The sequence below is a fragment of the Cynocephalus volans genome, chromosome 2 (assembly GCF_027409185.1).
Source record: "Cynocephalus volans isolate mCynVol1 chromosome 2, mCynVol1.pri, whole genome shotgun sequence".
Lineage (NCBI taxonomy): Eukaryota > Metazoa > Chordata > Mammalia > Dermoptera > Cynocephalidae > Cynocephalus > Cynocephalus volans.
The window spans coordinates 101,525,901-101,550,541 of record NC_084461.1 but is presented as its reverse complement, the minus strand read 5'-3'; the positions used below and the strand labels follow the sequence as shown (position 1 = coordinate 101,550,541).

At 38.0% G+C, this 24,641-nt stretch overlaps 1 protein-coding gene across 1 annotated transcript in view; it reads right to left on the bottom strand.

The window, feature by feature from the left end:
- LVRN (laeverin) overlaps positions 1-24,641 on the bottom strand; it is a 65,805-nt gene that overhangs the window by 26,972 nt on the left and 14,192 nt on the right. Inside the window, exons 2-6 of the mRNA XM_063087866.1 lie at positions 20,344-20,486; positions 19,174-19,313; positions 15,809-15,935; positions 9,257-9,411; positions 7,070-7,183 (exon numbers count right to left, since the gene is read on the bottom strand). Coding sequence (XP_062943936.1) covers positions 7,070-7,183; positions 9,257-9,411; positions 15,809-15,935; positions 19,174-19,313; positions 20,344-20,486 — 679 coding nt within the window. The remainder of the gene's footprint in view (positions 1-7,069; positions 7,184-9,256; positions 9,412-15,808; positions 15,936-19,173; positions 19,314-20,343; positions 20,487-24,641) is intronic.

The window sequence follows — 24,641 nt, the reverse complement described above, 5'->3', positions numbered from 1 at the left end:
CAATGCAAGGGACTGGCACAGGGCCCATGGGAAGTGTTTGGAGCATGGGCAGTGGGGGAGACGGGCCCACTGGGAGAACACTGGGACACAGCAAGGACAGTCAACCCACCTTCCAATCAGCACAGGACCACTCAGAGGAGACTGGTCAGGAATGCAGAATTGCATGGCATGCAGTTTGATGAAAAAACTCAGGCCCGGATCAGAGTATCTACACAACCCAGAACCACAGGGTCTCTGGAGAGCCGGAAGTACCTATAAGGTCACTCATTAAACCCGGAGCTGCACCAAAAGCCTTCCCTAAGGAAACAGCAGCAAAGCAGCAATTTAGCTCAACCACACAGCTCGAGTACTGTTTCCCACAGGAAGATCCCCCGTTTTAGAAGTAAGCAAGAAACAAAAAACTAGTTCCGGCCCACATACACCACCAGTGCCTTGGGGCCTGCCTGGGAACCAGAGGGTTGGAGCTGGGGACCAGACTCCACTCCCATATCCAGGCACATCATGCCAGCACCTCCAGGCCTGCCCATGACCCAAGGCATGGAGAAGGGGACTGGACCCCCCTCCCACAACCAGGCACACCGCACCAGCACCTTGGGGCCCACCCAGAGATCCAAGGCATTGAGATGGTGACTGGACCTCACTCCCACATCCAGGCAAACCACCAGTGCCTCGCTGCCCCACCCAGTATGGAGCCAGGGACCAGATCCTCCACCCACAACCAGGCACACTATGCCGGCACCTCAGGGCCCGCCCAGGGACCTGAGGCATGGAGAAGCGGACTGGACCCCCCTCCCACAACCAGGCATACCACGCCAGCACCTTGGAGCCCACCTGGAGACCTGAGGCTTGGAGCTGGGGGCCTGACCCCCCTCTCATAATCAAGCACACTGCCAGCACTTTGTGGCCCTGGCCTGGGGTCTGGGGCTTGAAGATGGGGACCAGACCCACCTCCCACAAACAGGCACACTGCCCCAGTTCCCTGGAGCCTGCCTGGGGACCCAAGGCATGGATCCAGGGATCAGACACACCCCACAACCAGGCATACCACCAGTGCAAAGGAGCATGCTAAAAACATCACCTCTGCGTGGCTGGCCCATCACAGCCACCACAATAGCCATGGATGCTGTGAAAGCGGCTAGACACTACAACCAGCACGTAGATGGTCCCCAACCATTATAGTACATTGACACAAGAAGAGTCACCAGCAGATATAAAGAAAAGAAGAGGATGTCTCTCTCCACAAAGCCCATTTCAGAGTGACAGAAGAAGCATCTGCTCTATGATAATATTGGGGGACCTGATTACACCTCTCACCATTGGACAGATCTTGTAGGCAAGAAATCAACAGAGTAACCATTATTCTTTCAGAAAGAGAGAAGAAATCTAGGGCAATTAGAGTGGGGAGGGGAAGGGAGAGGGGGATGGGGAGAGATTGGACAAGGGGCATAAAGAATAATTATGATTTGTAACAATATATATGCTAGAAATATTGACTTGATCAACATATCTAAATGTTGAACCCCAAAATATGTATAATCAATTTTGATTCAATAAATAAAATAAATTATAAAAAAGAAAAAAAATATTGAAATCATTTCAAGTTTATTTTCAGACCACAATGCATTAAAACTGGAAATCAATAACAAGTGAAACCCTGGAAACTATAAAAATACATGGAAGTTAAAGAACATGCTTCTGAATAACCTATGGGTCCAAGAATAAATTAAACAGGAAATCAGGAAATTTCTTGAAACTAATGAAAATAAAGCCACATGATACCAACATCTATGGGATACTGCAAAAACAGTACTAAGAGGGAAGTTTATTGCAATAAATGCTTACATCAAAAAAATAGAAAGGCTTCAAATAAACAACCCAATGTTAATCATCAAAGAACTATAAATACAAGAACAATCCAATCCCAAAATCAGCAGATAGAAAGAAATAATAAGAGCAGAAATAAATAAAATGGAGGCAAAAAATAAATAAATGAAACAAAAAGTTGGTTTTTTGAGAAGATAAACAAAACAGACAAACCATTATCTAGACTAACTTAAAAAAGAAGAGAGAAGACCCAAATAATAAAAATCAGAAATGAATGAGAGATTACAACCAATACCACAGAAAAACAGAGAATCATTAGAGAGTATTATGAACAACTATAAACCCACGAATTTGAAAACCTGGAGGAAACAGATAAATTTCCAGAAACATACAAACTACCAAGACTACAACAAGAAGAAATAGAAAACCTGAACAGACGAATAACAAGCAATGAGATTGAAGCAGTAATCAAAAGTTTCTCAACAAAGAAAAGCCCAGGACTCGGTGGTTTCACTGCTGAATTCAACCAAAACCTTTAAAGGAGAATTAATACAAAAACTTCTCAAACTATTCCAAAAAAATGAAACACAGGCCATTCTCCCAAACTCATTCTATGAGACCAGTATCACTCTCATACCAAAATCAGACAAAGATACAACAAATAAAGAAAACTATCGGCCAATATCCTTCATGAACTCAGATGCAAAAATTCTCAACAAAATATTAGCAAACACAATACAGCAGCACATCAAAAAGATTATACACCATGATCAAGTAGGATTCTTTCCAGGGATGCAAGGATGTTTCAACATACACAAATCAATAAATGTGATACACCGCATCAACAAAATCAAGGACAAAAACCATACGATCACCTCAACAGAAGCAGAAAAATCATTTGACAAAATTCAAAATGCCTTCATGATAGACTATCAAGAAATTAGATATAGAAGGAAAATATCTCCACACAATAAAAGGTATATATGACAAGTCCACTGCCAATATCATCCAGAATAAGGAAAAGCTGAAAGGTTTTCTTTTAAAAACAGGAACAAGACAAGGATGCCCACTCTCACCACTCCTATTTAACATGGAAATACTCGGCAGAGCAATCAGACAAAAGAAAGAAATAGAGGGCATCCAGATTGGAAAAGACAAAGTCAAATTTTCCCTGTTTGCAGATAACATGATATATATAGAGAGAACAATCTAAAAACTCTACCAAAACACTCTGAGAGCTGACAACCAGATTCAGCAAAGTAGCAGCATACAAAATCAATATACAAAAATCAGTAGCATTTTTATACATCAGCAAAAAGCTATCAGAAAAAGAAATCAAGAAAGCAAGCCCAAGGTCTGGCTGGTTAGCTCAGTTGGTTAGGGCAGAGCATTAAACCCCAAGGTCATGGATTCAGATCCCCATACCAACAAGGAAGAAAGGGAAGGAAGAAAGGGGAGAAAGGGGAGGAAGGGGAGGAAGGAAGGAAGGGAGGAAGGGAGGAAGGGAGGAAGGGAGGAAGGAAGGAAGGAAGGAAGGAAGGAAGGAAGGAAGGAAGGAAGGAAGGAAGGAAGGAAGGAAGGAAGGAAGGAAGGAAGGAAGGAAGGAAGCAAGCCTGTTTACAATAGTCACAAAAAAAATAAAATACCTAAGAATAAATTTAACCAAGAAGTTGAAAGATCTCTACAGTGAGAACTAAAAAACATTGCTGAAAGAAATTAAAGAGGACACAAAAATGGAAAGACATTCCATGCCCTTGGATTTGAATAATTAACATTGTGAAAATGTCCATACTACCCAAAGTGATCTACAGATTCAATGCAATCCCTATAAAAATACCAATGATATTCTTCATAGAAATAAAAAAACAATCCTAACATTCATATGGAGCACTGAAAGACCATGAATAGGCAAAGCAATCCTGAGCAAGAAAAAGTAAAGCCAAAGGCATAACACTACCTGACTTCAAATTATACTACAAAGGTATAGTAAACAAAACAGCATGAAACTGGCATAAAAGCAGACACATAGACCAATGGAACAGAATAGAGATCCCAGAAATCAATCCACACACTTATAACCAACTGATCTTTAAGAAAAACCCCAAGAACATACATTGGGGAAAGCACCTCTTCAATAAATGGTGCTGGGAAAACTGGACATCCATGTGTAGAAGAATGAAACCAGACTCATACCTCTTGCTATATGCCAAGTCAACTCAAAATGGATTAAAGACTTGAATATAAGACCTGAAACTATAAAACTAGAGGAAAATACAGGGGAAACACTTCAGGATGTAGGACTGGGCAAGACTTTATGAATAAAGACCTCAAAATTAGACAGGTGACAAAAGAAAAAATAAACAAATAGGATTATATCAAACTAAAAAGGTTCTGCACAGCAAAGGAAACAACCAACAGAGTGAAAAGACAACCTACAGAATTCGTAGAAAATATTTGGAAACTATATATACAATGAGGGATTCATATCTAGAATATACAAGGAACTCAAACAACTTAACAGTAACAAAAACAAATAATCTGATTTAAAAAATGGGCAAAGGAGCTGAATAGACCTTTCCCAAAGGAAGACATACAAATGACCAACAAGTATATGAAAAATGCTCAACATCACTAATCCATCAGGGAAATACAAATGAAAACCACATTGAGATATCATCTCACCCCAGTTAGACTGGCTATTTTCAAAAAGACAGAGAATAACAAATACTGGTGAGGATGCAGAGAAAGGGGCATTCTTCTGCACTGTTGGTGGGACTGTAAATTAGTACATTCATTATGCAAAACAGTATAGATGTTTCTCAAGCAGCTACCGATACAAATATCCTATGATCCGGCAATGTAGCTACTGGTATACACCCAAAGGAATGGAAATCATCATGTCGAAGGGATACCTGCACTCCCTTGTTTATTACAGCTTTATCTACCATAGCCAAGATGTAGAAACAAAATGTCCATTGACGGGTGACTGTATAAGGAAAATGTGATATATACACAATGGAACACCACTCATTCATGAAAAAGAATAAAATTCTGCCTTCACAGCAGCATGGATGAGCTTGGAGAACATTACATTAAGTGAAATAAGCCAGGCACAGACAGAGAAATACCACATGTTCTCACTCATAGTGGGAGCTAATAGATAGATAGATAGATAGATAGATAGATAGATAGATAGATAGATAGATAGATAGATAGATAGATAGATAGATAGATAGATAGATAGATAGATAGATAGAAAGATAGATAGATAGATAGATAAGAAGGAAGGAAGGAAACAACAATCATGAATAATATGATGAACTTTCAGAAAAAAAGAACAGAAATGTGGTTACTAGAGTTGGGAAAGGGGGAGGGGGAGGTGGTTCAGCAATAAATTGGCTAATGGACACAAAGAATGATTATGTTTTGTAATGATAAATATCCTAATTATCTTGATTTCACCATCACACATTGTACAGAGGTATGATATTCAACAATGTACCCCACAAATATGTATAATCAATTACATTTCAACTTAAAAAAAAGAAATATTTGACCTTGTACCAATAAATATGAGTGGTGATGTTGCCTGTCAGGGGGGGAAAAAGTGATGTCAGCTTTTTAAAAAATATATATATATGTATATCTAGCCACTGCATATAGTGATTGGGTAAAATGAGTCTGTATATTCACCATTACTTCTTCCTGCAAGCTGTGATATCCCAGAGAAGAGCTATTTCTATTAAATCTATTCTTATCCTAAGACATATAACAATATTTATTGTAATAAATTTGTAAAGAATATCACAGTGGTAACAAGCACAGGCTTTGGTGTCCAGCTATCTGGATTTAAATCTTATCTCAGCCTCTTAAGAGTTGTGTGACTCGTAAAAGTCAGTCAACTTCAGCTCTTTGAAATTAGTTTTGCCATCTGAAAATGGAGAAAACAGTACCGTTCTCACTGGATTATGATGAGGATAAAATTAATTTATATAAAGTTCTTAACAGAATGCCTAGCAAATAGAACATGATTAATAAAGGTTAACTACTTCTGTGATTAATTTTTATTATTATTTCTTCAGAGTTGTTCTAAGGATTGAAAAGAGATAATGCATATTATGATCTCCAAGCACATCACATGTGCTGAGTTAATGGTAGGGGCCTTTTCTCTTCACCAAGGCTGCTGCTTCCTTAGTCCAGGCAGAAGAGTGGCAATGTTAGAGTTGGTGGTTCTGGGGCCAAGAAACCCTTGGTCCTTAACATTCCAAACCCTTTGCTATGACTCATTCATATCATGCTTTGATGACTTTCCACTGAAGTTAGATCAAAAAATAGAAAAAAAATGGATATCTGTTTCTGCATATGGTTTTGTGATGTCGCGACTAAATTTCAATCAAATTACTAGATTAAAAGGAAATTTGATCACCAGAGATCATTGACACAAGGCCTTAAGCTCTTTAAAAACAAAGCTCGGGGCAACTTCCTCAAGCACCAGGACCTGATACTCTTCTGGCAAGAGTTGTAATCACTCAGCTCCACAAGTGACTGAGAAATGTAAACTCAGAAGTGATTAAGAAAGAAACCAATAATAAAAAGAAACTAATAATAACTAATAGCCAAAAGAAACTAATGTTATAATCTTAGATTCAAAAATACCAGTAATACGTTTTCATCACGTTTTGCCAGATATCAATAATAGCCATTTTAGTTGCAGTAAGAGGTAACTGAAATTGATGTTTAATGATATATTCTATATAATTAAGAAAATAGAGGGTGACTTTGTTTTATGGGAATAAAACTTCTTTCCTTACTGACTCTACACACAGGGTTAATTTGTGATCCAACCAAACACTTTAAAAAACAGTTATAGATAGTACTAACCATGTATAGATGCAAACAATTTTGTAAGTATTGAGTACATGGAAAGGACTTTTGAAGAAAACTAAGACTTATTATTTGTAAAGTTTATACATATGAAAGGACTCATGATATAATATGAAGTAGAAAAAGCATTGCAAATTTCTATATAATTCCCACTTTCAAAAACATTTTTAATATATAAAAAGCCTGGAATAAGAAACAAAAAGATAGCATGTATCATCTCAGATCATGGATCATCTCTGGGATTACAGACAATTTAGTATTCTTTGTATTTTTCTGTATTTTATACATTTTCAATAATGCATATGCATTACTTTTATAATCAGGAGAAAAAGTGTTAAATAAATTTAACAAACATACTTACTTTTGGGAGCTTAGGATTGATGTAGTTAATTATTTCAAACTCAAAATAAGAGGCAAAACCTTCATTGAGCCAGATATCGTTCCACCAATTCATGGTAACCAAGTTTCCAAACCACTTTTGGAAATGAAAGAAAAAAGAGTTTCCTTAAATTTAGTTTAGATTATATTTATTGAAATTGCATGTTAAATAAACATAAGATCAAAATACATAATTAAACTTTTTATACCATCGATAATAATACGCGAGAATAGGACTCCAAAAAGCATGTTCTTATTTTTACGTGAGGAGATATCAGTTATTCATTTCTCTGAAATAATTATTTCATGTCCAATGATTGAAAGCAATTTTTGTTTTAAGATTGTGATATTCAAACATAAGGTCAGCTAGAGTAGCATTTCTTAAACTGTCCACTCTCCTCAAAAGTTGTTCTTAGTTAAAGCAAAATTCCTGAGTGCTGACTTACCACCTACTAACTCTAGCACCTTATACTCTAACCAGGCTACAACAGGACTTTTCTGTAAGCAGCTGTTATGTTTTAAGAACATGATTTGCTCTGTTCTGTGTACAAATCACTCAAGCAATCATATGTTCTGCAACATGGTGGTCTTATTTTCTATCTGAGCTAAACAGGAACAAAAGTATCAAATGAATGAAGAACAGAATTAGGAAAGAAAAACAGAAAAACATGATGATTTCCAAAACCAACAAACCTATGCCCTGGTATTTAACCACATTCTTATAATAGCTGTGATGTATTAATAGTTGGCAGCCTAACTACTTAGTATTCCAAATATTTAGTATTCCAAAACCACATGTCACTTAGGCTGTTGTAGTGGATTGAATTATGTCCCCTCCAAACCCCCTGAAGCTTGAGTTGTGTCCCCCAAGTTTTATGTATTAGGAACTTAGCCCTCACTGTGACTGTTAAGAGCATAGGAAATCCTATTATGGTAATTGTAAGGTGGGGCCTTGAAGAAGCGTTTGGGTTGTAGGACCATGCAGTAGTGAATAGATTAAAAATGGTGGTCAGGGGAGCAGTTCTGAGGGCTTTAAAAGGAGAGTCTGTCTTTCTCTCTCTCTCTGCTTTCTCTGCTTCCACCATCTTGCAATGTGAGATCCCCAGGTCACTGTCACCACCACCAGATGGACTTTGGACTTTCCAGCCTCAGAAACTGTAAGCAATAAATTTTGTTTTCTTTATAAATCACCCAGTTCCGTGTATTCTGTTATAGCAACACAAATTAACTAATATAGCTATTATAAAAAATGACACTTGGGGGCTGAGCCCGTGGCGCACTCTGGAGAGTGCGGCGCTGGGAGCGCGGCGACGCTCCCGCCACGGGTTTGGATCCTACATAGGAATGGCCGGTGCACTCACTGGCTGAGTGCCGGTCGCGAAAAAAAAAAGGACAAAAAAAAAAAATGACACTTGGGGTGACTGACCAAAACTTGTGAAAGTGTGTGTTGACTGTGCACTGGGGTGTTATTCAATCCTAGTAAACTGCTCTTTTTCAAACCTTGTGTTAATGGAGTAGAGACCAAAATGCAGATGTGAGAATCTCCATCAAATCAAATACTAAACTTCTAAAATCGCAGTGTGAAAGAATATAGATCTAATTAAAAGAATCATTGTTTATACTGCCTTTGGGGATGCAGCTCAAGGATTAGTTATTGCTCACCTCATTAATATATCGCCTGCAGCCATTTAACCTCTTCTCTCTATATATAGATGTTGATAACAACAGATGTCTATATAGAAGATATATATATATATACAAACATGTTTATAACAATTCACTAATGAAATGTGGATATCTTTCAGTGACCCTTTTGAATATCCCTTATTTTAAGGTGGAATGAAAAATAAATACTCATAGCTCTGTGTGGCTTCCTTTTCCTGAGGAGAATTTTGTGGACCAAAGTTCATCTTTGGATATAAACACGCAACCCACGACTGGACTGCAAGGTCTCATCACTGTGATCCATCACCAATAGCTCAAATCCACCCAGAATCTGATTACACAAATCCTTCCTTGTTTGTACTCACTGTCACACTTTTTGAGGAATGTTTTTAGTTTTGTTTTTTTAATTTGGTATATGGCAGGGGTTTTTTGGTTTTTGCTATTTTGGGTAGAGCAGCTGAAGAATACCTTCATGTAAAATAAGAACAAACATTTTACCACATGCCTGGTGTCCAATCTCATGGGAGACAATGCAAGAAATCACAGTCTTTTTTTCTGTCAGTTGATCATTTGGTTGCAGCAATAATAATGATTCATCAAACATCAATAGTCCCCAATTTTCCATTGCATGGTTGTCAAAATCAGGCAAGGCAATTATATCTAAGTGGTTTTAAATGGAGAAAAAAATGAAATCACCTCTCCCCCAAATTTTAGATTTCTAGATATAAATATATCAAAATGAAATCACAATATTACTGAAAATTACAAGTGAATATTTATAACCTGAGGAGAGAGCAGATTTTTTAAGGACTAATACCAAAGACAGAAGCCAGAAAATAAATTGTTTTAATTGTTTTATATAAAAATCAAGTACTTTCAATGAAGGACTTGTATCCAAAATATACAAAGAACTCTTAAAATTCAACAATAAGAAAACAAACAACCTGATTATAAAATGGGCAAAAGGTCTGAACAACTATCTCACTAACAGAGATACACAAATGCCAAATATACATATGAAAAGTTGCTCAACATGATTTGTTGTTAGAGAACGGTAAATTAAAACAACAATGAGATACCATTAGATACCTATGAGAACAGCTAAAATCCAAAACACTGGCAGTATCAAATGCTAGCAAGGATGTGACACCAAGAGGAACTAACATTCACTGCTGGTGGGAATGCGAAATGGTACAGTCACTTTGGAAGACAGTCTGGCAGCTTATTACAAAGCTAAACATAGGCTTACCGTAAGATCTAACAATTGCACTCCTAGCTACTTACCCAAGTGTGGTGAAAACTTATGCCCTCACAAAAACCTGCACACATACATTTATAGCTTTATTCATAATTGCTAAAAATGGGAAGCAATCGAGATGCCCTTCAACAGGTACATGGATAAATAGGCTGTGGTATGTCTCTACAATAGAGCATTATTCCGCTACAGAAAGAAATGAGCTATCAAGCTACAAAAAGACAGGGAGGAACCTTCAATGCATATTACTAAGTGCAAGAAGCCAGTCTGAAAAAGCTACATACTGTCAATTCCAATTATATTACGTTCCGGAAAAGGCAAAACTATAGAGACAATAAAAAGATCAGTGGTTGTCTGGGATTCAGAGGAAGCAGAAAAGATGAACAGGGGGAGCACAGGGGATTTTTATGGCAGTGAAACTATTCTGTGTGATAGATTGTAATGGCAGATAAATGTCATTTTGTATTTGTCAAAACCCATAGAACTGTACAACACAAAGAATGAACCCTAAGGTAAACTAAGGATGCTAGTTAATAATAACGTATCAATATTGGTTCATCAGTTGTAACAAATTTACCACAGTAATGCAAGATGTTAACAATAGGAGAAAGCAGGGAGGCGCATGGGAGAGAAGGTAGGGTATACAGGAACTCTGTACTTTCTGCACAATTTTCCTGTAAACTTAAAACTGCTCAGAAAAAAAAAGAAGTCTATTTAAAATTAAATACTTTAATTCACCAAAAGACAGTATATACAAATGTGAAAGACAAATCACAATCTAGGAAAAATATTTGCAGCATATACCACAAGCAATTAGACAGTTTTTTAAATATTTAAAGAACTCTGACAAATCAAAAAGAAAAAAATGTAAACAATTCACCAAACAAATAATTCAAACAGCCAAAACTCTTATTTTAAATGATCGATTTCATTAGTTATAAAAAAATTTAAATGATATAAGTTAATGTTTCAAATATGTAAGATGAGTGATTAGTATCAGCATAGGCACAGGAAGACTGGCACGTAGCCTGTTGGCGAAGGAGTCAACTGGTACAATAATTCTGAAGCAATATGGAAAAACATTTCATAATCTTTAAAAATGTTCATACCCTTTGACTAAACCATTCTATATTAGGAATTTATACTAAGGCAAATAGTATAGATATTTATAAATATTTCTTTATAAGGGTTTCAGTGTTTTTAAAGTAACCAAAAAAGGTGGAATCAATCCAAATGTTCAACGACAGAGGATCGAATAAATTATTTGGTTAAATTGATATGCAGGCATTCTATGTCTTAAAAATGACAATACAAAAGAATATTTAGTTATCTTGATCCTGTTGCTAAATACTGTAAACTTAAAAAAAAAATTACCATTCAAAGAGCAGTGTCAACTCTATGGTGCCATTTTTGTTAAAAATGAAGCAAATACAGAGAAAGACAGAGATCGAGACTGAAAGACTTTGGGAAAATACTCATATATACCAAAATGTCAGCTGTGGTCATATCTGTGTGACAGAATTACAGGAGATTTCTCTTCTCTTTTTGTGTGCTTTTCTCTGTTTTTCCAAATTTTCTAGTGTGATCACATTACTTTTATAACTAGAGGAATAAGAGTTTTTATTTTCTTTTTCTAATGGAAGAAGTATCATTCCTATAACCCATGCTACCTTTGCCTAATGAATGTTCTATGGCGTGCTAAGTTAAATATTTCAGTTGACTTTACACATGGCTGAGGGTGACAGTGTGTTGTAAAGTAAGCGTATCGCTGTCATTCCATAGCCTCCCCCAGTTACTGCTCTATTACCTTTGAACATACTAAGTTGCATTAGCCTTGGTTGCCCCTCCTAACTTTTCTCTTTCCCTACCTGCTCCCATCTCACCCACCAACCCACCCACTTTCCTCACAAAAGACTGCTCTGCTCCACTCAAGCCAATTCCTTTGGTGTTCTATAACCACAGGAGTTTTTTCTCTGCAAGCTGTTTACTGTCCCAGGAAATCTGCTCAATCTATGAATGCTATGAATACTCGTGGTCCAATCTCACCAGCTATAAGAAAACATTTCTTTCTAACCCTCATGACCATTTAAAAAAAAAACATTTTAACTTTAGATGCATAGAATTAGATTAATCAAAATCCTTGTTTCTTGATACGCTATCATCATTGGTTCACACCTGACACTGTTTAACTTTATTTTAATGATTAATACAGTATTTTAAAATAATAATAGGAATATTCATGAATCCACCACTTAACCCTTTAGAACAGGGGTTAGCAAACTTTTTCTGTAAAGGACCAGATAATAAATATTTTGGGTTTTGTATTTACCATTCCCTTACTTTATAGAAATAATATACATATGAGTATATCATATTGTTTAGTTTTTATGTTTTTAAACTTTAGAAAAAGTGTTTCATCTTCATAGCCCAATAGTTTTCCTTTGTGTGAATGTACACAGTTTATTTATCCATTCTCCTATCAATGACCATTTTGGTTGTTTTCAGTTTGGGGCTAATATAAAAAGTGTAGCTATGAACATTCTTATCAATGCTCACATCTTCTGGTACATATATGCTCAAATTCTTTTTAAGGATATACTTAGGAATGGTATTGTGGGTTTTAAGGTATTCTAATGGTCAACACTGCAATATAATAAACAAATAAATTTCAAAATAGTTGTAAAATGTCACATTCTCTCCAACACTTGACATTTGTTACAATGTTTACTTTCTGACCACTGAATGAGTATAAACTGGTGCCTTGCTGTGACCTTGAATATTTATTTCTCAGATTACTAACGAGGTTAAGTATAAGTTTACAAACCATGTGTGTTCCCTTTTCTATAAAACTTCTTTTTAGATATTCTAATTGTTTTTTCTGTTGGGTTATATTTAAGACTTTTGCTCAGCCAGTACTTTATCTCTTGCTAATTTAACTCATTGCTTATGTTTCTAACATATAGAAACAACCTCCTCAACTCAGCTACTTGAACAGAGCCCCAGCCACCTACTTTTTCTACATTCACACAGCATCCAGAAAAGTAATTGGTACTCACTATTTCCTCAGTAAATTATCATTAATTACAGTAATTATTTTACTGCTTATGATTTATCTTGTACTTTTTTTTTTTTTTTTTTTGTAGCTGACCAGTACAGGGGATCTGAACCCTTAACCTTGCTATTATCAACACTACACTCTAACCAATTGGCTAACTGGCCAGCTTGTACCTGAATTTTATTGCTTCAAAAATACATACCAAGCTGTGATGCATAATACAAATAGTTAATCCACTATTATTCCTAGTTAAGAGCATAACCAAAACATTAAAAGGGAAGTTGCCATTTAAAAATTTGCAAATCTTAAATGCCCATATTTATTCCTAAAGGCATCATGCCACTTTTTTCTTTCAAAACTTATAATACCTCAAACACCTAACTCTGTGAGTATCTATAACATTTTGATATTTCAGTCCACTTTTGACCTTTAAACAGAGTGAGTAAAAATGATAGCAACACCAGAAAAAAAAAAAAATGCTATTCTATATAACAAATACATGAACACAGTTTATATTACCTTTGATTCTTAGGCTTAGAATTCATCGAGCAAGCTACAAGATAAGCTAAAAGAACAACATGGTAGAAATAAACCAAATGGCTTTTCACCTGACTCACTGAGAGGAAGAGTATGACATATGGGGCAAATGCTGGCAGCGAAGATATCTGTTGTTTTGTTTTGTTTTATAAGGGACTCCACCAAGAGCTAAATCAATTAAGAAACATTAATTTATCTTTCTCCTAAAGATCCAGTAATAGAGAAATTTCCACCTATCAAAAGGAAGTTTTGATTAAGCACCACCTATGGGTGCTCATAGGATAACGTTGGTTGAGATGCTATGAAGGATATTTTTTTAAAGTGCCAAATATAACCCAAACACCCAAGAGTTGATAATCTAGTCAGAATTTAAGTGTAATTACTGAACTAATTGTACATATGTATGTATTCTCATCCTCCCATAACTTACTGTTTACCATGAGAGAAGCATTGCCATAGCATTTAGAGGTACAAAGAAAAACACAATCCAAATACTGATGCCAAGTTGCTCTTGATCCAATAAGGGTAACAATTATGATTTGGTAGATTAAGGGGTTGGATGGAAGAGTGTACTGGATGCTGTGGCAGCATGAGAAAAGGATTTATGGAAGGCTTCCTGGATGAGGGGGCACTGAATCAAGAAATGTACGAATTGAATTAACCAGCTGGACAGAAGACATTCCAGGATGTGCAAAATGCATGTGCAGGAGCCTGGAGGAGAGGAGAGGAAGATGACAGCACTGGAGGGTGCACAGACAGTGCTAGAGCATCCCTCCCACTCTGAGGAACTATCAAAAGCCCCAAAGAGCCTAGTAAGAAGTGCACCATTAGAAAGACATGGCACAGAGTTTGGATTTTATCCTCAGGGCAATGGGAAACGACAGAGAGGTTTTAAAGAGAACAGTAACATGATCAGATTTTGCTCTGAAAAGATCCTTCTGGTTTCATATGGAGGATGGGTTGGAGGGGGCCAGCGGGAAGGTGGTGAAACCACATGAGGACTGTTCTGGTAGAGATGTTGGTGATGTAAACTAGGGAGAGCTAGGGGCACGTGAAGATGTGAGTGGATGGATGTAGGAAAGAATAAGGTGAGTAATTGGATAGAGGAGGTGCTTTGAGGGAACAGGGGATAAATGATAGCTCTGGATTTCTCATCTAAATAAACACAAATACAACTTTTCTTGCCTTGACAAGGGTCGTCTTAGGAGCCTCCAGCCACGGAAGTTCCAGGAGCTTGGTCTTCTGCTGCCTCCAACCCCCTAAATGACAGGTGTCACCTCCAGGATCCCTGAATGGGTCGAGGCTGGTTCTCAACCCTTCGTACCCCATTCTTCTTTAGCCAGAATGCAGAGCCCCTGGCTTCCTGGAGTTCAGGAGGACCAAGCTCCCAAATATTTACTCCCCAACTCTTCCACCATCTGCTGATATAGGCAGAGAATTTTTAAAAAATGTATTGAAATATAATTGATTACACATATCTGTGTGGTACAGCACTGAATATCAATACCTGCATGCGATATGTGGCAGAGCATATTTTTTCCAAGACTTCCACTAACGTGTCAGAAAAAGAAAACACATTTACATGACACACTCAATTTAGAGAGAAAAAAACACTGAACAACTTTCTGAGCTGAGTGGCTCATACAATCTTCAGGACATACCACACAGATCTATGACAGATAACACATTTACATATTTCCTTAAGGGTCGTATTATAGTCACACATGATTCCAGTTTTATACAATGATAATTCACAGATGGGACCACTAAATCCTAATCCAATGACTTACAGCTAAACAAAAAACAAACAAAAAAACCTTACTATAGGGAAATGGCGTAACTTAGTAAGCCCACTAGCTAAAAATATCCAGAACATAGCACGGCACACTTGCATCATGAGAGAAAAGGCCAGAACACAGGAAAGAAAGCAGCGTCTGGAGGAGGTAAGGCTGCCCTTGAGTACCCAGGTGAGATCTAGAGAGCTACTGAACACCCACTGAGCACACAGCACTGTGCAGGGGAAGACCAGAGAGACCTCTACGTGTTTTGGAAGGTATAAGACCTTCCAAATGACAAGAGGCCAGAAGGCTAACTCCAAATAGCAGCTCCCTGGTCACAATGGGTCTCTAAAGGATGATTTGTATATCCTGTTATCTCAACCAGGAACCCATAACAGGAAACCAATTGCATTGGAAGGGAAGATGCCTTACCTGTTTTTGGAAGAGAGTAACTAATATTAAATAAATCCTCCAGAAAAGAGAAGATGGGACCTGTGATATTCAAAGCAAAGTCTGCATTTCCATTTGTAATGGCATCTTTCCGAGCCCAGATGCGTATCTAAATAAAAACAATTCAGCAGTAATTAGGAAAAGGAACAGTGCTTTTGGAAAGTGGCAACCTGCTTGCTTCAAACCCTGGCTGCTTTAGAGCCAAAGTCTTGCCTTTTGAGACAAAGCTACGTAATAAAATGTTTACATGCATACACGTGCTGAGAAAACCTCAGAAAGCTGTTCACTAAGTTATGAACAATGACTACCCCAGAAAATGTGTTATTTCAACCTTTGAGAATAACATGTATAACTCTATAATTATTAAAACAATCCTTGGAATGGTCCACACCACCATCTGCTCCCAAAGAAATTGTTAATTCTATGTAAAAGGGCACCTTGGATCCTTGCTCTCCTTTTCAGGACTTCTTTCTAAAGATCCAAAACAGAATTGTGCTCTTAGTGAGTATGGTACATATTAAGCAAATATGAATCACGCAAGTTTAAAATGATTTGATAATTAAAACATTAATAGTTCCATCTTATTTTCAAAAATTGAAATAGGGTTAATTCCCTTAATTTTTAAAAGTTCATCAAAAGTCGTATGATTTTAAAACCGTTGAAGCAAGTGAATTATATCCTGTTTATTCTTTTGCCAAATGACACTTCCTCTTTAGAAGGTAAAAAGAAATCCCTGCTATGTTTTTCAGTTTTACATAACCACACTGTTGTTTGGGCACTTGGAACTTATTTGTCAGATTTTGATGACTAATATGCTGATGTTTTAACATTCATTATTATTGCAGTCTAAAAGCATTTTATACACTATAACATCATCTAAGCAACTTTTAATAGAAATGCTAGCATTAACGCTAAAGAACATGCATGAAACTCAAAAAACTTGGAATAAAAGTTAGAGGTTAGAGAATTAAAATATTTGTCCTGATGTGAGGGCGGTTACTTAAGAAAGAGCTCCCTGCAAAACACTGGAGAAAATGATAAGAAAACGAAAAGCAGCACAACAATATCTGTAGGTTTGTGCACTCTAAGAATACACTCGTCATTGCTTTCATTTCTGCTGGAAAATTTGTCTTGAATTATGTGAATTTCGAATTACGTGAAGGGTTCAGGAACTCTCTCCTTTTACAAAATGCAACCACCTGTTTTTGAGGCTCCTCCGGGATCCCTTCTCTGTGCCGCAGAGGCCTCATTAAGCTGAGAAAGATGGCCCCAGGGCTGAGCCCTGCCCTGACACTAAACTTCCCCTCCTCTAACTTCTGACTTCTGAGGCGACAGTTAGGAAGCCTGCTCAACCAAAAGCCCCACAGTTGAGATAAAGTGTGTATTTTAACTGTAGCCTTTTGGAAAATAATAGCAATAACAATTAATATTTGCACATTAATTTTCGAATTACTCCTCCCGTAACTTGCCATTCTGTAAGCTAGAAGTAAGGCAAATAATTGGGATTTCAAATTGGGTGGGAGGGTGAATGGCCCTGGCAGGGAGCCATTTTGGAGATGCAGACAAAAACCTTCTTCAAAATCACACCTGGCCCACCATTGTCCTGGTGGCCCTCCCTAGACACAGCAGAACTTGACATCTAAGAGAGGAATATCTTTGCAAATGCCCATGTGTGCTAAATTTTACCCAAAGTATGTTATTTCCATCCTTACTTATGTGTTTCTTACGTTTATCCTTATGCCACACATTAACCACATTTTGAACTTCACTACATCTTTATCTCTAACTTAACAAGCAATTTTTGTACAGGCTGGACACTATTCCAAGCATGCAATTTGGCTCCCCTGTAGATTATATGGTGGACTCATTCACTTTGTGGAGCTGAGCCATAGCCAATGCAACATTCCGCTGATAAACTCATCCCAAACTCCAGTTTTCTGGCTAAGAAAATTACTTTCTTAGGCATGCTTCATTTCCTCTTTTCTTCGATAGCAGCTGGTGTTCTTTTCAGAGTGCTCTCTCATGAAGAAACAGATTTTTTCCCTTTACAAGAATTGTTGACTGTGCAGCAGCACTGACCACAACAAGCTACTTGAGATGTGGATGCTGAGGGACTGCCTTGGGTCTCTCATTAGTTAGGGGGCCCATTCCTTCTTCCCAGGCTCAAAGTATGTGCTTCCAGACCATGTCTGAGCAAACTTGTCAATATATTTCATGAATGTTTGGCTTGGCTAATGATATATCTGTGAATGTCAAGGATCTACTAGTCATCATCCAATAAGAGAAATGAGGCTGGAGCCAGCAGCTCAGAAAGATAAAAAGCTGTTTGCATCCAACACAGTATTATTAATTCATTAGGGTTAGGAGGAACGTAGGAGGGGTAGCTTTGAAAATCACTCAACCAACACAGTATTAGAAATTCATCATTAGGTCAGGAGGAGTGTAGGAGGAGTTGCTTTGAGTGATTCTCCCCCTGATGATGGGCTTGGCTCACTTACACTCCCTCGTCTCCACATGTCAATGGTACGAGCCTAGAAGATCTCAGGCTCGGGAGAGTGCCTCAGCCAGCTGTAGGGCCTGATTTTTCCCAGCCTCATGAAGTCTATGAGACTAGAAAGAACTGGGCCTAAGGCAATGACCTTACTCACCTCCATGCTCCATCAAAGGGAGTGAACCAGAATATAAACCACTGTCACAAATAACCTCAATAATTTCCTAAAGCGTTATTCTGTAATGAGGGGATAACTGGGTGAAAACTCAGTACTTCAGGACAGAGCACCCACTTTACACAACTCTGGAGAAGTGTCACACACCCCAGAGTTGAGGAACACAGCAGTCCAGTGCCTAGATAGGAATGACATTTAACGTGTATGCACCATTTCAGCCAGAGCAGTTGCTCCTGACTGGTATCCACCCTAATTGGTTGGTATCTGAGCCATACCAGTTGCTAAACATTTGAGCATCACCCAGCTTTAAGACTACATTAACACTGCAGGCTAAGGACATAGTATATACTAAAGCTGAGCTGCAAGGCGTCAGCGTGGCAGCTCTCCCTATTCTCTCCCATCCTCTGCAAAGGCAGAGACAGACTGAGAAGAGGAGACTCAGAACCTGCCTTCAGGAATGGCTTTCATGTGCAGCCTTTCTGTGAAAATCCCTCCACAGAGCTGCAGTGGGAAATGCTATGTTTCATTTTGCAAAGCTACACTAAGAGCTTCAACAGGGCTTGGGAGAGAAGCAGAAGGTGAAGATGGGATATGCAGGCATAGCCCCTGGACCCAGAAAGACTGGGTAAACAATCTGCAGCTAGTACATTTTTGCATACCTGGAGAATCTTCCTTACTCACCTCCTTGCCCCTCTCCATTCTGCTGACATGATCAAAATCACATATAGCAAATGCGGCTAAATAAGTCGGCATGTGGGGTGTGGTATGAAAGGTGGTAACAGTCCATTTACTTCCATTCACATCTTCTTTTTCAGATTGACCTAGAGAAATTTATTTTAGTCCAAATCACTGTAAACCTAAGCAATAACATCTACCTTTGAAATAAGTTATCAAGTCAGTTGTCACCCAGCTACTTGTTCCCAATTACTTTCTATAGTCTGGCAGTTCAAATTTCTCTACCTACCTCTAAGCTATCAAAAACTACATTAGGAAGATCTAAGGACAACATCTTGGGTCTGAATCACCATCTTGAGTAATATAGCCTTGATTGAGGGTCAAATCCATGAGCACTGTAAGTTTGGTCCCTGATCTGCTTCCTTTCTCTTCCACCCACTTCTTTAGTTTCCCAGTGTAGCCCATTTCTCACAACATGCAACTTAGAGTTGCTCAGGCCCATAGTAAGTCAACAAGGTGGAACTCTACCATTCTCAGGTTTCAGATAGATCTTCGGCAGAAGCAGTCTATGTATATGAGGGCCAGGTACTTGATGTGAAATGAGCTGGTGTACACTAACAGGGAGTCGTGGGGACTATGGCATCACATAAGAATTGCAGGTCCAGTGCTGTTAGATTTTCTGTGTTTTTAAGGAAATAAAAATCTAGATTTTCATGTGAAACTAATTCAACCAAAAGAAAAAAGTCACATGAGCCAAATAAAACACATCTGTGCACCAGGTTCAGACCAAGTCCAACAGCTTTTAATCACTAATGATCAATAGTTCAAGCCCAAACTAATGAGCAGGCAGGCTGCCAATGTAAATGAACAGTGTAATGTCCCCAGCTTTTAATGCTAAATGAATCAAGATTTACTGTCTCCAAGATGTGGGTGCTGACATATACCCCATGTAATAACTGTTCTCCCTAATTACAATACACTGCAATTATACTACACTACTAATGCACTGCCTGGAAAAGCTATTGATATAAAAGCTATTACAAAGTTTATACATATTTACATATGTGCGTGCGTGTGCGCGTGCGCGTGCGTGCGTGTGTGTGCACGTGCGTGTGTGTGCGTGTGCGTGTGCGTGTGTGTGTGTGTGTGTGTGTATAGACAGGGAGCATGACTTACCTAGCCTTGGCATGTTGGAAAGGGCCACATAACTTGGATGATGAATAATTGTAATATTAAAACTTGCCTTCAGAGCTGGCTCATCAAAACAAGGGAAAACATTCCTGGCAAATGTTGGTTCCATCTGAGATGCTACCAGGGCCCTGAAATACATTTTTGGGAAAAATCCATTTATTTTTTATCCAAATCAATGGAAGCAAAAAAAAAAATATTGAGAAATATGGCTTATAATTAAGCCTGGTGGACGGGAAGGAGCTAGTCACTTCCCCTCCTCTTCCTCACTGCCCGCCCATAACACACACACACTCCAATTCTCACCGCATCTTCGAATTCTTGTACGACCTAAAATACAAAAGAACTCTTTAATTTTCAACCACAAAATAATATTTGCTTCATTACATCATAAACCTTTAAAACCTTTTATAAACAAAATAGGAACAAATATAGCAAATATGCAATGGCAGCCTTTTGAGAACCAGGTCTTTTTTAAACCAGGATTACTTCTTTTATAATGGTCTGCTGCTTTCTTCCTCCACCAAAGTACAAGTCAGTTAAAGAATGTCTTTCTTTTTCTTTTTCTTTTTTTGCTTCTTTTTGCTCACATATCCCATCTTTCTGGTTGAAAACTTACAAAAAGTTGTATTTTAAATACCCCTGGTGGTAAACAATATAGATACATAAAAAAAGGAAAAAGAAACTAACTTTCAACTATATATGGGTAGATTTATCAAATCGCTACTGCTTCTTCCTCCATCTCCATGGAAAAATACAAAAAGTGCTATTATGCCATAGTGCACTGACGATTTATAGGGAAAAGCTCAGCAACAAGAATATTCTGAACAAACAAGATGTCAGGTTCACGCTCTGCAAACGCTGCCTGAGTCTGAGGACAGCATGAGTCCTAGCAAACAACTTTCTCCTCAAAATAAACCTGCAGTCTCATTATCCCATTTGCCAAGATTCAGTGATCTGGGAATGTGTCTTTAGACAACAACTGGAGATGCTAAATTCTTTGTTCCCATTCTCTCCTGGCTTGCAGGGTTTCTACTTAGAAATCCACTGAGAGGCATATTGGGACTCCGTAGAATATTACGTGTTTCTTTTCTCTTGCTGTTTTCAGTATTCTTTCTTTGTCTTTGGTTTTTGATAATTTGACCATGATGTGCCTTGCAGTGTTCCTCTTTGGATTGAATGATTGCTGACTTCTGAGTTTTCTGTATCTGGATGCTGTCATCTTTCTCCATGTTTGGGAAATTTTCTGTCATTATTTCCCTAAATATGCTTTCTATGGCTTTTTCATCTCCTTTGGGTACACAAATTATGCAGAGCTTATTTCACTTGAGGGAGTCCCGTAATTGCTGCAATTCTGTTTCATTTTTTCTTATTCTTTTTTCTTTTTGCTCCTATGATTGGATAATTTCATATGTTCTGTCTTCAGGCTCACTGATTCTTTCCTCTGTTTGATCAAGTCTGCTGTTGGAACTTTCTATGGAGTTTTTCAGTTCAGATAGTGTATTCTTTATTTTGAGAATTTCTATTTTTAAAAAATTAATTCTATTTATTTGTCAAGTTTTCTGCTCCTGAATTGTTTTCCAAATATCAGTTAATTTTCTATCTGTATTTTCTTGTGACTCCCTGAACATTTTTAGGAGGATTATTCTGAATTCTGTCAGACATTTCATAAATCCACTGCCCTTCTGGGTCCATTGCTGGTGGTTTGTTGATTTCCTTTAGTGGTGTCATATTTCTCTGTTCTTTCTTGATCTTTGTGTCTTTACATTCTGCATGGGTATTAGAGGAGACAGCTACCTCTTTCAGGTTTTATAGGTGCTCTTTGCTAGTGTTAGATCTATCCTGCTTAATGTCGGAACTTTGTCTCTGGTCTATTTGTTTTTTGTTTTTGTTTTTCCTGTTCTGTAATGGCTTAATAGCAACCACCACCACTTAAAAACTGCACTAGAACGAATTCGCTGTCCTGTGGTTAATTCCTGGAATAGGAGAAACTTCCTGCAGGGACTGGAACTTGAACTTTGTGCCTAAGCTAAAACTGCTGCCTTACTGCTGATTCTCAGACTGGGAAAAACTTTTGGTAAGAACCAGATTTTAAATGTTGGACTTTTAGTCACTTCCAGGTCACCACAAATGCAACTGGGCTGTGTGAAAATTCTGGCCTGTGACTGAGACTTTCTTGCAAACTGTGCCTTGCAGTCTACCACACTGACCAGTCTCCACTATGTGGTGCCCATGCAGATTGGAAGGTAGATCAACTGTCTCCCCTTCTCCCCAAAGAACCCCTGTCCTGAGAAATGGGATGTACACCCCAAAGTGTTGCAGGGCTTTTTCCAGTGATCATGGCACCCTTCTCCCTTGCAAACTCCGAGGAGCATCACACAGATGGTGCTGCTGTAGCTTTGCCACTCTTAGGTAGCTGCTCTGTGTGCTGGTAGGCCCTCTGTGTGTAGCTGGGATGGGATCTGGTTGGGGTAATCCCTCCTTCCACTTGTTGCAGTTTTCCACACCTTCATGGACTCAGCAGGTCTCTCCTCCTCTTCCCCTAAGTTTCGGTGATTACAGGATGGTAGTGTTTGTGTTTTAGTAGTTGTAAGTTGACCTGTCATGGGGGGAGCAATACCAGGATCATCTATTCCACCACCTTGGTCTCTTTTTTCAACTAAGGTTCTGAGACTTAATGTCTCTTATACATTTATCCTTGCTTCAGGCCCAATTCTTAGATAAGTAAAAGATGAATTCTATAGATATCTCAAGAGAGTGTGTCCCATCCATTCCTCATCTCTGTGAATCCCTCCTTCACCATAACGCCCCTGCTCACATAAGAATTCACACAGCTTTAGGAAGGACACATAGAACAGTAAGCACATTAAAAAATCTCTCACAGTCAGCTAATTTGAAGTGTCCATAAAACCTCACTGTGACAAAGCTATATCTTCCATCAAGCTTTTTTTTCCCTGTTCACTTTTTCCCACTTTATTATACTCTTGTTTGCATGTACTGGAAAGTCTGTGGACTCTGACACCAGCCACTTTGGCTACTAGACCCTGCTCCATCTATTACCAACTGAGCAATCCTGGAACAGTCATATAATCTTGCTGATCCTCAGTTTTCCCACCTAGAAAATAATGACACTATCTACCTTGTATTGCTGTTTGAGCTTTTATATTATTAGTAACTAAACTTGTCAATAAATCACCTATGAATTCTCCTATACTCCTTCCAGTCTCAAGAATAGTTCTTGATAGAGATAAACTATAGAAGAAATAAGAAAGGGATAAGTTACAGAGTAGGACTGGAGAGTTGGAAATCACTAATTACAAATGCATTAAAAAAGGTCCCCGATGTTAGTGCTGAGAACAAGCTAAACATGAATCATGTTTGTCTACCCAATAAATTTTAAACTACTACAAGTTAGAGGTTATGTAGTTTTTCTTCTGTATCATTTACAACACTTGGCAAAAATCTGAGTTTATAGCAACTGAATAAGTATTTGCTCAGCCTTGGAGTGATTATAAAATAAAAGCAGCTTGATATAAGTATGTACAAAAGAATATGAAGTACTTTTGCAGAGTTTGTTATACTGGCATTTGTTTGTTTTGGAGTTTTGGCTGCTGTCTTTAAGAGGGATGGGATAAAGTAGAGAAGATTCAAGCAATTGACAATATAATGGAAAGAATAAACTCAGGGACTTTAGCCACCTGAGTTCTTGCTCAGAATATGCTGTGTAATCACAGTTGTGCATCTTTGGGAGATTTGCTTAAACTCTCTAGATATCCATTTCTATAAAATGTAGGGATGGAATTAGAAGATCTCTATGACTTCTTAGAGCTCTAACACTGTGATTCTAAGAGGGATAAAGACATACAACAGGATGGAAAAAGAGCCCATGAGATGGCCTTAACTGAGTCATCTAGAGTTGGGAGAAAAAGTCCCGTTGGGGGTTCATGCATGGCTTTCAGGAGGTCAATGAGCCCTCTGAAATTGTAGGACATTTTGTACAAATGGTGATATATTAGCATGAAAAGGGGTAGTATGGAGTGAAAAAGCATATCCAATTATATAATGCATGCTTACATATTTGGAAAGCTAACAAATGTCTATTGCTTTTGTAACAGAAACTATAATGGAAAGTAAAACTTGATAACATCTTCTCAGTTGCCATGACTTCACAAAGCTTATGAATCTCAAGGAGGTTGTAAGGTGGGAAGCAGGGAGATAAATCATACTCTTCAAGGAGGTGGAAAACTTACTGTATGGTTCAAAAAAGCTAAGCGACACCAGCTTAG